At 41.1% G+C, this 17,573-nt stretch overlaps 1 protein-coding gene across 15 annotated transcripts in view; it reads left to right on the top strand.

Moving 5' to 3' along the window:
* The window catches only part of LOC140187597 (general transcription factor II-I-like), a 143,808-nt gene that overhangs the window by 99,657 nt on the left and 26,578 nt on the right, over positions 1-17,573 (top strand). For 14 of the 15 annotated variants that reach the window (XM_072243071.1, XM_072243065.1, XM_072243061.1 and 11 more), the window contains 2 exons: positions 85-159; positions 6,310-6,420. In XM_072243071.1, the coding sequence (XP_072099172.1) occupies positions 85-159; positions 6,310-6,420 (186 nt within the window). The remainder of the gene's footprint in view (positions 1-84; positions 160-6,309; positions 6,421-17,573) is intronic. The other variant, XM_072243069.1, reaches the window with a different exon arrangement.

Consider the following 17,573-nt stretch of genomic DNA (forward strand, 5'->3'; position numbering starts at 1 on the left):
AGAAGATACTGTGATAGTGGTTAATTTATTTGAAAATGAATGACTTAATATAATTTTCTAATATACCTAATATGCATTTATTAGACTCCAGTTCTGTACCAGAGAAGACAGCACAAGTTCTGACTCCAAGCAGTCCAGAGATAGAAGTTACGTTAGAAGGTATTTTTCTATTTGTTTGTAATAGATTCTGTCTGACTTATGGGTTTAAAGGACTTTCCACCTTTACCCTTACAGTCTGCTTTAAAAAAAATACAAGTTAGATGCCTCCAAAAACCTTCTCAAAATTAACATGGCCCACTTCTCATGCTTGAATGATTTGTCTGCTTATAGGTCTATATACAAAAGCAGTTAGAAGGCATCAACTTTCAGTATTTGGCGAGCATTATTAGATTGCCACTTTAGTGGAATAATACAGGAATTGTAAGAAAATATGAGGAGCTAGGGCATATTATTGATGCTTGTTTCAATGTAAGTAATAGAAAAGTACAAATGTTGATCTTAAAAATAATTTTCTTGTTTCAGTGTCTGCATTATGCAATGAGAAAAGTCAGTTACAATAAATTCTGTCCTCTACCCCAGCTTGGCCAGTCTGATGGTATTCATGCAATTTTCTCGGATCGCTATTTATAAACTCCTTGATTTGAATTAGTACAGTGTGGTTTGAAATTGGGTGCCCTAAATAGAAAATGACTTGAGTTGCAAGATACATAACAATACAGCAGGTCCTTCAGCCTACAATGTTGTGCCAGCCAATTATATTGTAATCAGATGGCTGACTAAACTAATCTCTTCTGCCTACACAATGTCTATATCCTTCCATTTTCCTCACATTCATATGCCCATCTAAATATCTCTTAAAAAGTCTAATGGTTCTGCCTCTACCACCACATGCAGCACATTCTGGGCTCCCACCTCTGTGTTTAAAAAAAACTTATATCTCCTTTGAAATTGCCCTCTCTCAGCTTAAATGCATGCTGTCTGGTATTGGACATATATTGTCTGCCTACTCTATCTATGCCTCTTATAATCTTATAAAACTTGCCCAGATCTTTCCTCAGCTGCTCCAGAGTAAACAACCCAAGTTTGTTCAACCTCTCTTTATAGCACTCTAAACCAGGCAATATCCTGGCAAATCTATTCTGCATCCTCTTCAAAGCTGCGACATCTTTCCTATATTGCGGTGATCAGAACTCTATGCGATACTCCAGTTGCAGCCAAAATAGTTTTATAAAGGTGCAACATAACTTCCAGACTTTTGAACTGAAAGGTGTGATTAATAAAGGCAAGCATACCATATGCCATCTTAAGTATCTTGTTAATCTGTGCAGCCACTTTCAGGGAGCTATGAACTTGGATCCCAAGGTCCCTCTGCTCATCAACACTGTTAAGGATCTTGCCCTTAATAATGTACTACCTCTTTGCATTTGACCTACTAAGGTGCAACGCCTCCCATTTGCGAGGTTAAACTCTATCTGCCATTTCTCTGCCCGATTCCACAACGGATCAATAAACGGTTATATTTTTTTCCAGTCTTCTACAGTATCCACAATGCCAACAATCTTTGTATCATCCAAAAACTCACTAATCCACCCATCTACATTTTCATCCAGGTCATTTATATATTTCACAAACAGCAGAGGTACCAGTACAGATCCCTGAATCCCTGAGGAACATCACTAATGACAGATCTCCAGCTAGAATAAGTCCTTTCGACTACTACCTTTTGTCTTCTATGGGATAGCCAGTTCTGAATTAAAATGGCCAATTCACCATGGTTCTCATGCATCTTAATCTTCTGGATGAGCCACCCATGAGGGACCTTTTTGAACACCTTACTAAAAATCTTTGTAGACAATAGCCACAGCTCTGTCTTTATCAATGACCCCCGTCACCTCATCAAAAAACTGAATTAAATTAGTAAGGCATGTCTTGCCCCGCAGAAAGCTGTGCTGGCTCTACCTAATTGTGTCAAGGTTTTCCATATGTTCATAAATCTTATTCTGTCCAGTAATTTTCTGTCCACTGATGTGAGACTTACCGGTCCATAGTTTATGGGATTATCCTCTGTTCCCTTCTTCAGTAATAGGAACGACATGAGCTATTCACCAGTCCTCTTGAGACCTCACCTGTGGCTAGTGAGGACTCTAAGATACTGATCACGGCCCCAGCAATTTCTTTTCTTTCCTCTCTCAATACCCTGGTTTTATTACATCAGGTCCTGGAAATATTCACCTTAATACTCTAAGAAACTGAACACTATGTCATCCTTTACCTCATTGCCCAAGAATATCAATATTGTCGGCACTGATTTCCCTATCCTCTACATCTTTCTCCTGGGTAAATACTAATGTAAAGTGCTCATTAAGGACATCACCCACATCCACTAAATGTTTTCCGCATTATCACTGAGTGGTCCTAAACTTTCCCTAGTTTTCCTCTTGATTGGGTGGCGGGGTGGAGTTGCATCTCTACCAAAGCAAGGTGCTCCTTCCCTCTGTTAGCCTGCAGATCACCCTGGCAAGGTGAAGCAACTGCTTAGCAGCCCGATTAGGGTAAATGTGAAGCGATGGGAGCAAGTGGTGGATGGTCATATGAGCAGCTGGTGCTCATCACGAGTCCTGGTTATGTGACAACTGACACCAGGCAGACAATGTCTAAAGAGTACTGATAATGACTTGTAAAGACACTGCCCAGAAGAAGGCAATGGCAAACCATTTTTGTTGAAAAATTTGCCAAGAATAATTATGGTCAAGACCAAGATCGCCCATGTCATATGACACGGCACATAGTGATGATGTGAGTTATCTTCTTGCTCTTGATATGTATACAATGCCTTGGGAATCTCTTTAATCCCACTTGTCAAGGACTTCTGGCTTTTCTAATTCCCATCTTGAGTTCATTTCTGGCTTCTTTATAATCCCCAAAGGCTCTATTTGACTCTAGCTTCCTAAATTTTACACGCTGTTCCTTTTTATTCTTGACTAAATTGGGTGACTTGTGGCATTCCACAGGGGTCAGTACTGAGACTGCTTCTGTTCTGTTATGTCAGTCATTTGAATGAAGGAATCAAAGGCTTTGTGGACAACTACGTGGATGATATGAAGATAGTGGAGGGGCAGGTAGTGCTCAGGGAGCAGTGAGTCTGCACAAGGACTTGACCATATTGGGAGAATAGGAGAAGTGGCAGATGGAATATAGTGTAGGGAAGTGTATGGTCATGCACTTTGGTAGAAGGAATAAAGGCATACATTATTTTCTAAACGGAGAAAATTCAAAAATCAGGTAGTGACTTGGGAATCCTCATGCAGTATTCCTGATAGGTTGAGTCAGTAAAGAAGGCAAATGCAATGTTCACATTGATTTCAAGAGGCCTGAAGTTAAGTCAAGTCACTTTTTATTGTCATTTCGACCATAACTGCTGGTACAGTACGCAGTAGAAACGAGACAACGTTTTTCAGGACCATGGTGCTACATGAGCAATACAAAAACTACACTGAACTATGTAAAAAAAAAACAACAACACAAAACTACACTAGACTACAGATCTACCCAGGACTGCATAAAATGCACAAAACAGTGCAGGCATTACAGTAAATAATAAGACAATATGCATGGTACACCTGAAATATAAAAGCAAGCATGCAATGTTGAATCTTTATAAGGCATTGGTCAGACTGTACTTGGAGTATTCCGAGCAGTTTTGGGCCCCTTATCTAAGAAAAGATGTGCTGGTATTGGAAAGGATCCAGAGGAGGTTTATGAGAATAGAAGGATTAATATATGAGGAACATTTGATGGTTCTGGACCTGTAGTTGCTAGAGTTTAGAAGGGGGTGGGGGTGGATCTCATTGAAACCTATCAAATATTGCAAGGCCTAGACAGAGTGGATGTGGAGATTGTTTCCTATAGTGGGTGAGTGCAGGACCAGAGGGCACAACCTCAGAATAAAGGGACATCTATTTAGAACCCAAATGGGAAGGAATTTCTGTAGACAGAGGGTAGTGAATCTATGGAATTCATTGACACAGATGGCTGTGGAAGCCAAGCCACTGGTTAAATTTAAAGCAGAGATTGATAGTTTCTTAGTAGTAAGGGTGTCAACAGTTACAAGAAGATGGCAGGAGAATGGGGTTGAGAAGGGTAATAAATCAGCCATGAAGGAATGGTGGAGCAGACTTGATGGGCTGAACGGCCTAATTCTGCTCCGGGGTCCTGTGGTCATCGCCTCTCTCAACATCTGAGGTTCTCTTAACTTTTCCATTTTTGTCCATACTGGAACACACCTGTCCTGTACGCTGTGCTGTTGGACTTGCTTAAAAACAGCTGTTCCCAATTAACTCTCCCTAGCTCCTGCCTCATTCTCTTGTAATTTACCCTGCTCTAATTTAATACTCTTTTCCAAGGACCATACCTATCCTTCTCTATACCTATCGTAAAAGTTTGGGGTGCTTCATCTGCTGAGGATGAAGATGTCACTGTTCCCCAACAGTTCACTTGTTGAAAGGTCAGTCACCTGGCCAGGCTCATTGCTCAACACGAGGTCCAGTATGCCCCTCCTCTTGTTGGACTATCTACATATTGATGTATGAAACCCTTCCGAATGCACCTAACCAGTTCTGCCCCAGCTAAACCTCTTGGACTTAAGGTCCCAGTTTTTATTAGGGAAGTTGAAGCCTCTCCCCTCCCCCACCCCTCCAATAACAGCAACCCTGTTGTTTTAACATTTTTCCTTAAGCTGCCTGCATATCTGTTCCCATATAACTATGGGGGCAGGTAGGGCAGAGTTGTAGTACAAGCCCATTAGTAATTGTACTCTTCCTATTTTTGAGTTCTACCCATGTAGGCTCTGTGGAAGAGCCCTCCATTATGTCCCCTCTGAGTGCACCTGTGATATTGTCCCTGAATAGTAGTGGAACTCTCCTTCCTCTTTCATCTCTCTCATTGAAAACCTGGAATATTAAGCACCCATCCCTATCCCTGTCTGAACCAAGTTTCTGTAATGGTCAGTACATCATAGTTCCATGTACTGGTCCATGCTGTTAATTTCATCAACTTTACCCATAGTACTCCTGGCATTAAAACAAACAACACACACACACACACACACACACACACACACACACACACACTCACACACTCACACACTCACACACTCACACACTCACACACACACACTCACACTCTTACTTCAAGCTATCTGTCCCAATGTATCTATTACTTTGCTGCTGCCTGCCTGTTTTTACTGGTCCTAACATCTACCTCTCTCTCCATCCTTCCACATTCTGAGCATATGTTCTGATTCCCACACCCTGCCAAACTAGTTTAAACCCTCCCAGTTAGCACTATGGAACCTACCGACCAGGATATTAATTCCACTCCAGTTAAGGTGCAACCTGTCCCTCTTGTACAGGTCACCTTGTCCCAGAAAACGTTTTCCAATTATCCAAGAATCCGAAACTCTAACTCCAGGTATCAGTTCTTCAGCTAGTCGTTCATCTGTAGTATCATACTATTGCTGCCCTGACAAGCATGAGTTTTACATCGTCACCAGTTTGATAATAGTACCTGCTATTAGAAATGAGGACTTGAAATAATAATTTGTAGAACACTTGTCACATGCCTGCTCATACATCCAAAGTTTCTGGTCATACAGAAATTCATAAGAGCCTCTCATTTCACAGTTAAGTCTAGTGTCCATCTGGTGTATTTCATGTCTGTCTTCTGAGTATAGTAGCAGTACTTTTACACACTTAATGCAGATTTTCTGTACTACGTGAGGAGTGTCCAATACTTCAAATTGTGCTTCTCAGTGTCCACAGATAGGAAATAATCTCTCCTCCCTATGAAGCGGCATGCGAAGTTCTCTCTGGAGTAGAATTCTGTGCATGAGTACATATTATTGGAGATGTGAAAGTTGGCAAAACATTGAAATTCAGTATCCGAATTTGTGCTTTAAGTTTTATCACTGATTCATTGTCAGTCCTTTAGGTATAAACCTTTTATCTTGGATTAGAATTTTTCATGGTTTGTTTCTGTTGCGTTTAGGTACCAGTACTGAAATTAATAAAGTGACATTAACTGACAGTTTTGCTCAGTTCAGAATTGGTATTTGGTGAGCTGCATGCTTTTGGATCAATAAATTCCAGCAATTGCCTTGTGCACAGGTTTCTGGAAGTACTAGGCACTTGGTTAGTGGTCTGACACTTTTTAAATTGTGCAAAGCAAGAGATTTACTGTTCTGTAAAATTTTTAATAACGTTTTGAACCATACAGTTTTAAATACTCAGAATGCTGCATTTTTATCTACAGCTTCTGATGAAACACCACCAGTCAAGACAGTTGGAAATAACACTCAAGCAAATGGTTCAAATGTTGCCTCAAATACCATATTCAAACCAAGAGGCAGGGAGTTTTCATTTGGTAAGAAAATTGAATGAATGCATGTGATATATAATAACAAATGATCTATTAAGAACATTTTTAAAGTTTTGAGTAGTGGATTTGTGTTTGTGAGTTCGTTCTTAAAAATTCTAATGCAATATCTTGTTTATTTTAACTGATTCCATTGATCTGTTGGTCTTCCTTAAGGTATTAGCAATAGATGTACAGGATGTCAGTCAGACCATTGAAATGTCAGTAGTTTTCTCTGTCTCCTTAGAACTGACATGTCCCAATCTAACAATTCAACTTTATTACATTAAGAAACAATTCTGGATCATTTGGTATCTACTCCCACCATCAAATGGCAACAGTTTTCTTACTTTTGTTTTACTAATTTTGCTAATTTAACCATTATACCATCTCCATAGCCTTCTCAAAAAAAACCTGTCCTTTCACATATTTCTAGGAGCCATCTTTATGTGAGCTGATACGAAAAATGCTGCTCTGTCACATTTTTGTTATACATCATGTTTTACAAATCATAAGTTTAAAGTCAAGATGATTAAAATGGTTTCCAAATAGGTAGATAACTCTTAAATGCCTGATATTAAAGAAATAGTTTTTTGCTGATCTTTGGAATGGTCCAAGAAAATTTTGTGCTTTCTAAGGTGTTTGTTCCTCCAAAGTGGCCTGGATATTTATCCAGGAAAGGCAAGGTACGTCGCATTCGGAATTTTTTTCAGTTAGTGGACGACTTCCTCCTACGCCGTTCTGACGTATTGGGAAATCGCGTACAAGGCAAGTTACAGCAGTGGTTTGCCATTGCCTTCTGCCGGGTGAGTTTTTCCAAAGAGATCACCAGCTCTTAACCCAGCACGGATGAAAAGCATGCAGGGGAGCCGGCTGGATTTGAACTCGGGACCTCCCGCCCGCAGTCCAGTGCTGATGTCACTATGCCACCAGCCGGGTCTTTGTTGGGGTAGTCCAGAAAAAAATAGTACTAGCAGAGGTCAAGACTTCTAAGCTTGAGCATTTTCACATGATAACCTGCTTGGAAACAAAAGTGTCAACTTGCATGTGGTGAACAGTGATTCTGTCTTTTGTCTTCAGGTGGAATCAGTTTGCTTTAATTAGCTGACAGTGCACTGCAAGTATAACTAGACTGTAACAATGAATGATCATGGAATTGGGAATTGAGGTGAAATTCAAGTCGCTAGTATGTAGTTTGGAATTTGTTTGCTATAAACTCAAAAATAGCTGAATGCAAAGTGAAACAGGATGCTTTTTTATTTATTGTTCTAGCTCTGCGATGTTTCATTGGTTAATTATTCTCAAAGTACATCAACTGACAACCAAATGAAATGCCCCAAATAACAAAGAACCTGAAATTCTGCACTTCTGCTGGTACCAATTTTGATATTTACCCAGCCTATTTAACCTTCAGTAAATTGATGAAAGCTATCATTGACAGTGTCACTTACGAACCAGTGAAATGATCTGGGAAATTTGAAAATTAGAACAGCAAATGGTGGAAACACTGAGGCAAGTGGCATCTGCGGAAACCAAGAGTTAATGTTTTAGGTTGAAAACTGTCAGAGTTCTGTGTGATTTTTTTTCACTGTCTGCTTTTAGTTTCTCTGGGCCATTAGCTCATTATGGCCTGTGTGCTAACATGGACTAAGGAGCTTAATTTCATAAAGACACCCTAATAGAAATAAAGAGCATGTAAGAGAATATACTCCAGTGATTGGAGTCATACCTCACACAAAGTGGTGTGATTTTGATTGCTGGGCATCAATCATTCCAAGCAAAACCTTATTATTGGAGTTCTGTGGGCCAGAGTCATAACGTCAACATTCTTCTGCTTTATCATTGGTTAGAAGTGGGGGTGTTCCCTGAATGCATAATGTTCTGTTCCATCTGCAACTTCTCAGCAGATGAAGCACCTCAAAGTACCAGGTACTGTCCAGTTGCAACATGATAGCATTGAACCAGTGACTCTTGACCTTGCTAAATCCTGTATCATCAGCGTACTGGGAAAGATCACCATTGAACAGAACCTTGGTTGGGCCCTTGACATAAAAGCCATAGCAACAAATGCAGGTCCAGATCTGGCCAATTTGTGACCAGTGAATGACCACCTTGTACCCAAGGCCCATTCACCATTTGTAAGATTAAAGCCAGGTGTGAATAGAATACTTTCCGCTTACTGGCTATCTATAGCACCAACAACTCTTATGACAAGTATTACATCCTCAGACAAAGCAGTCTACTTGATTTGTATCCCATCGTCCACCTTAAACAGGAATTTCTTTCATTACCAGCACAATGTGGTTACAATATATACAGTCTACAAAATGCATTCCAGTTCCTTGGACTACCTTAGTAGTATCTCTTAAATTTGTGACTATTACCATGAAGGCAAGAGTAGCAGGTGCATGTTTAAGTCTCTTCCCCCCCAACTTGCATGCCATCCTCACACTTGGAAATACTGTGTATCTGTGGTCTTTCATGGATGGACTGGGCTGTGTTCAAGGGCTCATCTATAGATCTGAATGAATGCACCATGGTTGTCACGGACTTTATAAAGATTGTTGTAGACTAGTGTGCCCCACAAAATCGTTTGGAGTCTACACCAACCAGAAGCCCTGGATGAATCATGTGATCGACAATTTGTTGAGGCCCAGGTCAGAGGCATTCAAGTCTGGTGACCAAGAAAGTTACAGGAGGTCCAGGTACGATCTTTAGAAGAGCCATCTCTGAAGCGAAGTGAAAATTCTGGACTAAGCTTGAATCAACAAAAGATGCTTGACGTTTGTGGCAGGGCTTGAATGCTGTCACCTCTTGTAAAGTAAAGTCAAGTGACATAAATGACAACAGAGCTTCGCTTCCAGATGAACTCAATGTCTTCTATGCTCCCTTTGACCATCAAAACGTGGAGGAACCTACATGAATTCCCACAGCCCCCGATAATCCTGTAATTTCAGTCTCTGAGGCTGATGTGCAAGCATACTTCAGGAGGGTGAATCCAGGGAAAGCATCGGTCCAGCTGAGCTATCTGGCCAAGTATTAAAGACCTGGTATTGATAAACTGACTGGAATGCTCACTGAGATCTTTAACCTCTCGCTTTGGCTGTCTGACTAAGCAACCTGCTTCAAGCAGACTTCACTTATACATAAGAAGAACGTGGTACCTGCCTCAGTGACTATTATCCTCTAGCTAGCATTTACATCCAAGTGAAGTGTTTTGAGAGGTTGTTGATGAAACATCCACTCCCTGAGAAGCTATTTGGATTCAGTCCAATTTGCTTACTGGCACAGCATCTCCACAGAAGATGCCATCTCATTGGCTCTTTACTCAACCTTGGAACATCTGGACAGCAAAGGTGCATACATCAGGATGCTCTTTATCAGACATTCCACCTCTCCTGGAAGTTCCGGGAGTCTCCCGCATATTGATAGTGGCTCCCTGACGCCAGCAAATTATGTACAATATCCCGGAAATCGATTTTTTTTGAGAGCAAGTGAGCAGGGGTGGTGGGGGGAGAGAGACACTTAGCATGAGAGTGACAGAGAGAGCATCCTGACTGATCTTAGCTCTTTGTGCTAGGTAGCCCTCTCAGCTTTCTCTGTGGGTGGGCTTTACAGTTGATCTCTCTCTCCTCTCCCCCCTCTCTCCCCCCTCTCTCCCCCCTCTCTCCCCCCTCTCTCCCCCCTCTCTCCCCCCTCTCTCCCCCCTCTCTCCCCCCTCTCTCCCCCCTCTCTCCCCCCTCTCTCCCCCCTCTCTCCCCCCTCTCTCCCCCCTCTCTCCCCCCTCTCTCCCCCCTCTCTCCCCCCTCTCTCCCCCCTCTCCCCCCCCATGGCAGAGTGTTCCAAAAAAGAAAATATAAAATGTACTTCACCCCAGACCACACTAAAGTACACCCCTGCCTAATAGGGGTCAAAAATAATGACAGTGTTGCTCACTGCACTGTTTGCAACAGTGACTTTTCTATTGCCCATGGTGGGTTAAATGACTGTAAAAGACATATTGAGGTGACTTGAACAAGTGTCATTCGTTCATTAGCATAGCTAACGTTATTTAAACTAGCTGGCCAGCTGCTAAGGAGCTACTCTATTGATGTCCTATGTGATGAGGCCAAACTCCCTGTAGACTTGCTTAAAGTTGTAATAGAATAAAAAAAAGACTCCATGATAATATAAGTACATATTTTAATATCACATTTTCTGCATAAGACAATATAATAAGGATACACTTTATGCTTTTATTTCTTTTAGGGACCACAACATATTAGGGAGGCTAAGCGCAGGGAAGGCTGCTCAAGTATTGGTGCTACCTCCCTGAAATGAGTTTTTGCAGGGTGGGATGTCTGCTTTATTGACTACAGTTCTGTATCCAATGCCATCATCTCCCTCAAAACTAATTAATAAGCTTCAACCCCTTGGGCTCAATACCTCCTTATGCAATTGGATCCTCTATTTCCTCACTTGCAAACCCCAGTCAGTTCAGATTAGCAACAGCATCTTCTCCATGGTCTCCATCAGCACAAATGCACCATAAGGCTGTGTGCTTAGTCCCCTGCTGTACTCAGTTTACACTTATGATTGTGTGGCTAAACACAGCTTCAATGCCATATTTAAATTTGCTGACTACACCACTGTCATAGACCAAATCAAAGTTTGTGAAGAAAATGTCAGCAAGACCGAGGAGCTAATTATTACTGTTAGGGCCAACATTTGAGATGAAAGTAAGCAATTGAATGGTATTTGTTAAAGTATTACATTTACCACATTGCACATTAAGATAAAAATGACCGTGTATTCTATCAGTGTTTCTTAAAAACAAATAAGACCCTTTTCACATATAGTGCATATGAAATTGCTAAACAGATAGTCATCTCATCGAAGAAGCTTACGTTGGTGGGGAATGAACTAACATTAGGACACCTTCTTAGAAGTGGGCAACCCCACCTAAAATTTTGGTTTAAAACTCATAAAACCAGTCTCTAGAAGTTGTTTTTTTAAAATTTCACACCTTTATTTAAAACATTAAAATGTATGGTGATGGGGAGTGGTGGGGAAAGTTGCACGAAACAATTAAAATATTAAGTTTTGTATGTTTTAAAGAAAAGGTAAATTTTGCTGGGGGCTGCCTTTCCTGGCAAACTGCTCAGTGCCTTCCATTTCATTGATATTAGATATTAGAGACAACAGTCTGTCATGTACCATTCAGTTAAGTTTTCTAATATACGGTAACAAATTACAACAAGTTCAGAGTGGATCAAATTATAGTGATTTTTATTATTTTCCTTGCAAGGGAAGATCTATCTCCACACAAGTTACTGTCTGGAAATAGCATCAACCTTGTAGCTCCAAACAAACCACTTTTATATTTTTTACAGAGAACAGTAATTAATTCCATTCTGTAACATTCCTCCATTATATGTATCTTTATCTGGTTCTGACTGTAGTCTGGGAGGCCCCAAAGATCAGTTGGATATCATTGCCTCTTTTACTCATTCAAATGCTTCCTGAGCTTGCAGGGTATAATGGATTTGATTGATTGGAAAGGGGAAGTTTCTGGAGGGGCATAGCAATAGCAGCATAATCTAAAAATCCACTGTCTATGGTACTCAGTCATTCCCAGGAAACACTTCATTTCCCTATGTGTCGTTGGCTATGGGGCTTCATCTACTGCTTTAATCTGAGTCTTAATCAATGATCTTGTATCCTGCAATAGGGTATGTCCCAGATAGGTAACTTCTGGTTGTATGAACTGTACTTTATGACATCTCTTAGACAGCTTATGTAAAAGCTAGAGGGAGTCCTGCTCACAAGTTCCCTTGCTTGAGAAGGTCAACAGGAGGTCATCCATGTACTGTATTACAGTACAGCCTCCGGGGAAACTCTTCCATTTTAAATTTACTGATTGCATCAAAACTAGTTTTCAAGGAATCTCAAACTCAAAATCAATGTTGAAGGTCTTTGGCAACATATTTTATGTTCTGTGAAAGAAACCAGTCTTCTTAGTAAAGCAACTTTTAGAATTGTTCCCAAAAATATTCAAATTTTTCCAAAAGTGTTAATTTCTAATTCCCAATTTTATTATCTACCACTGAGTAATTTCCACAAATGTCCATTTCCGTTAGAAGTGTGGGCATCTCGTATCCTTTATGCAGATGCATAAAATTTCCATCTCAACCCACATTACACCTAGCCAGTGTGGGATCTGAGTTTCTCTAAAATCAATTCCATGGGAAAAATAAAGAAACACAAACCAAAAAAAAAACAGACAAAACAAAAATCCATGCAAGTACCCCCCTCCCCCCAACCTATGGGTCCCTGTTGTTATTGCCCATAACAGTCAATATTGTATTCTTTAATTCCTTATTTATTCCCCTAGTATGTCACTATGCTTTGGCAAAGTGGACTGTGCATTTGGATGTAAGCACATTATAATCCATCTCCTTCCTTCATTAATCATCTAGTTTGTATATTGCTCTCTGGTAACTCATTACTTGGAACGACACACTAAAGTCATCTCCAAGCATGCATGTCTAGATATCCTTAGCAATATCGCTCAGCTACTATACTCTGAATGGGGTAGTGTATGTTATACTTTGGTTCTGATTTCCTGTCCCGGTCCTCCCTCTGATAATAACTGGTGGGGGGTGGGGGGGGGAAAATCATGCTGTTGGTAGCACAAGCTCTTTTTGGTTGTATGTCGGCGTGGGAATCGTTGTGAGGAGGCTCCTCATCATAGTCCTATGTGGTCAGTTTATCTGCTAGTTCATTCCGATCCACATCTCCATTTTCATCCTCTTCCCTTCTTTCAGATCCAAAAGTGCATGTTATTCCTCTGCTCTGCAGCTTTTGTATTTGCTTTAAACACTGTATGATTTCTAGTGTTACTTTTCTTTTCATGTGCTGATTTATCTTTATGAATCAGGGAAGGATGCACCCTGCCCCATCTTTTACTTTATCCTTAATTTGTTCTATTTATGTTTATTAATATTCTGTCAACTTAACCAGTTTTCACTACAGTGTCTTGTATGGTTTAATAAATTTCAGTATTTAGTTCTGTTGCCTGGTGTCACTGATACCCTTTCATTATTAGATGGTTTACTAATGTCTTTCATGCGTTCCCGATGCTCGGTTGATCTGTGTAAGTTTAGAGAGTTAGGAAAGAGGCTGAAGAGTAGGATGTCCAAGGTGGTAATCTCCAGATTACTCCCAGTGCCACGAGCTAGTGAAGTCCAGAACAGGAAGATAGCGCAGGTGAATGAGTGGCTGAGGAGATGGTGCAAAGGGCAGGGTTTTAAGTTCTTGGATCATTGGAATCTTTTCTGGGGAAGGGTTGACCTGTACAAAGTGGGACGGGTTGCACCTGAACTGGAGGGGAACCAATATCCTGGGAGGGAGGGTTTAAACTAGATTTGCAAGGGAATGGGAACCGAAGTGCAGAGACAGAAGATGGTGCAGTTGGCGCTCAAGTAGTGACAGCTTGTAGGGAGTTTGAGGAAGTATAGGCAGATGATATAGCAAAGAAGCACTCAGTTAGATGGCTTGGGATGTGTCTATTTTAATGAAAGGAGTATCATAAGCTAGGCGGATGAACTTAAGAGCGTGGATGAATATGTGGAACAATGATGTTGTAGCCATTACAGAGACTTCAGTGACTTGGGCAGGAATGTTTGCTGAATGTGCTGGGCTTCAGATGTTTGAAAGAGGACAGGGTGGGGAAGTGGCATTGTTAATCAGGGATAGTATCACGGCTGCAGAAAAGGAGGAAGTCATGGAGGGATTGTCTACCGAGTCATTGTGGGTGGAAGTCAGAAACAGGAAGGGGGCATTAACTCTACTGGGTGTTTTGGATGAGGTGGAGTTTGTTAGGTGTGTTCAGGAAGGTTTCCTGATGCATAAGCCAACTAGGGGGGAGGCTGTACATGATCTGGTGTTGGGAAATGAACCTGATCAGGTGTCAGGTCTCTTGGTGGGAGAGCATTTTAGGGCAGTGATCACAATTCTATCTCCTTTAGCATAGCACTGGAGAGGGATAGGAGCAGACAATTTGGGAAAACATTTAATTGGGGTAGGGGGAAATATGCTAATAGGCAGGAACTTGGAAACACAAATTGGGAGTAGATGTTCTCAGGGAAATGCACAGTAGAAATGTGCAAATGCTCAGGGAACATTTGTATGGCATTCCTTGTGGGTACATTCCATTGAGGCAGGGAAAGAATGGTAGGGTTAAAGGAACCATATGTACAAAGGATGTAGAAAATCTAGTTAAGAAGAGAAGAAAAGCTTATGAAAGGTTTGAGAAACTAGGTACTGTTGGAGCTCTAGAAAATTACAAGGGTGCCCGGAAGGAGCTCAAGAATGAAATTTGGAGAGCTGGAAGGAGCCATGAGAATGCCTTGGCAGGCAGGATTAAGGAAAACCCCAAGGCATTCTACAGATAGATGAAGAGTGAGAGAATGAGCCGTGTGAGAATAGGACCAATCAGGAGCCAGAGTGGAAGCATGCATGGAGCCTTAGGAGATCGTGGAGGTACTTAATGAATACTTTGCTTCAGTATTCATCAGTGAAAAAGACCTTGGCAATTGTGGAGATGACTTACAGTGGACTGAAGCACGTGAGTGTATAGACATTAAGTAAGAGGATGTATTGGAGTTTTTGAAAGGTATTAAGTTAGATAAGTTGCTGGGACTGGACAAGATATACCCCAGGCTTCTGTGGGAAGTGAGCGAGGCGATTGTAGAGCCTCTGGTGATGGTCTTTACATCATCAATAGGGATGGGAGAAGTACCAGAGGATTGGAAGGTTGCAAAGAATATTGCCTTGTTCAAGAAGGGAGTTGAGATACCACAGGGGAATTGTAGATTAGTGAGTTTTACTTCAGTGGTGGGCAAGTTGTTGAAGAAGATCCTGAGAGGCTGGATTTATGAACATTTGGAGAGACATAATCTGATTCGGGATAGTCAGCATGACTTTGTCAAGGGCAGGTAATGCCTTATGAACCTGATTGAATTATTTGAGGATGTAATGAAACACATTGATGTAGGTAGAGCAGTGAATGTAGTGTATATGGATTTCAGTAAGGCATTTGATAAGGTTCCCCATGTGAGGCTAACTCAGAAAATAATGAGGCATGGGATCCAAGAAAATCTTGATTAGTGGATCCAGAATTGGTTTGCCCACTGAAGGCAAAAGGTGGTTGTAGATGATTTGTATTCTGCGTGGTAGGCCATGACCAGTGATGTTCTGCAGGAATCCGTTCTGGGACCCCTCCTCTTTGTGATTTTTATAAATGATCCTGATGAGGAAGTGGAAGGATGGGTTAGTAAGTTTGCTGATGACACAAAAGTTGGGAGTGTTGTGGAAGTCTGGAGCATTGTCAGAGGTTACAGTGGGATATTGATAGGATGCAGAACTGGGTGGAGAAGTGGCAGATGGAGTTCAACCCAGGTAAGTGTGAAATGGTTCATTTAAGTCAAATTTGAAGACAGAATATAATATTATAGTAAGATTCTTGGCAGTGTGGAGGATCAGCGAGATCTTGGCGACCGTGTCTATAGGACAGTCAGAGCTGCTGCACAGGTTGACAGTGTCGTTAAGGAGGCGTGTGGTCTGTTGGCCTTGATCAGCTGTGGGATTGAGTTCAAGAGCTGTGAGGTAATGTTACAGCTATATAGGACCTTAGGCCCCACTGAACTGTGTTTAGTTCTGGTCACCTCATTACAGGAAGGATGTGGATACTATTGAGAGAGTGCAGAGAGTATTTTTTTGGATGTTGCCTGGATTAGAGAGCATGCCTTATGAGAATAGGTTGGATGAACTTGGCCTTTTCTCCTTGGAGCAAAGTAGTATGAGAGATGACCTGATGAAGGTATACAAGATGATTAGAAGTTTGTGGAGAACCAGAAGTTTTTTCCCAGGGCTGGAGTGGCTAACACGAGGGAGCATAGTTATAAGGTGCTTGGAAGTAGGTACAAGGGGGATGTCAGAGGTAAACTTTTCACACAATGAGTGGTGGGTGCATGGAATGCACTGCCAGTGAAGATGGTAGAGACTGATACAATAGGGTCTTTCAAGAGACTACTAAATAGGTACATTGAACTTGGAAAACTAGTATTTCCCTACTGCATAGCCCTCTAGAGTAGGTTACATGGTTGGCACAACATTGTGGGCCAAAGGGCCTGTAATGTGTTACAGATTTCTAAGCTTCTATGTCCCCAACACTGAACCATCCAATACGTTTGTCTGCATCTCTTTCACACGTCCCAAACATTGGGTCAATATAAAGTGTTCACCTCTTAATCAGTTACTGTCATCATGTTAAGTGTGTCGGAATCACGATGAGACAAACTGATTCACTCAAGACCATAGCATTGATTGCAGTGTAAAGGGCGAAAGTAAGACAAAACTGAAGTCTAACTGCCAAGGCTAAAAAATCCGCAGAAGCAAAAGAAACTCCTGCTACTCCCCTAGGCAGTTCTATCCTCGGAATTCCCTGTGTTACTGTCGTACCCAGACAAGCGAATCTTGGTGGAACTCCAAAATTCTGCTGTGTACCATTCAGCTAGGTCTTCTAATATATAATAACAAACTACAACAAATTCGGAATGGCAAAATTATAGCAATTTTATTATTACTTTACTTGCAAGGGAAGATCTATCTCCCAACAAGTTATCAGGAGATATCTTCCATCTTATAGGTTTAAACAAACCACTTTTACACTTTTTACAGAGAACAGTAATTAATTCCATTCCATACCATTCCTCCATTACCTGCATCTGACATTTGTTCTTTGGAAGCTGTGTCCTGTTTACCTTTGTTGTCAAACCCCTGCCTTAAAAAACACATTTCCTGTCATAAAACACACACAGCTTCCTATAAGCCTCCATCCAAACCAGCAAAACACTCTGGGATTTCACATTACATTTTACAAATGTTAAAAATTATGAAGATTTCAGGGTTACAGCTTTATGTCTACAAATCTTAACACCTGGAACTAAGATTAAAAGTCAAATAGCATAGTCAATATGTCTGAAACATAAGTTATGTACATTAGTTGTTCAGGAACTGGCTAAAGGTCTGTGCTTCACTCCCAAGTAAGACATTGTGTACACACTGAGTTTGAGTTTCTACTTATTTATTGGAATCCACTGTACTTACATGTGGAGGTA

Source organism: Mobula birostris, chromosome 25, assembly GCF_030028105.1.
Source record: "Mobula birostris isolate sMobBir1 chromosome 25, sMobBir1.hap1, whole genome shotgun sequence".
Taxonomy (NCBI): Eukaryota; Metazoa; Chordata; class Chondrichthyes; order Myliobatiformes; family Myliobatidae; genus Mobula; species Mobula birostris.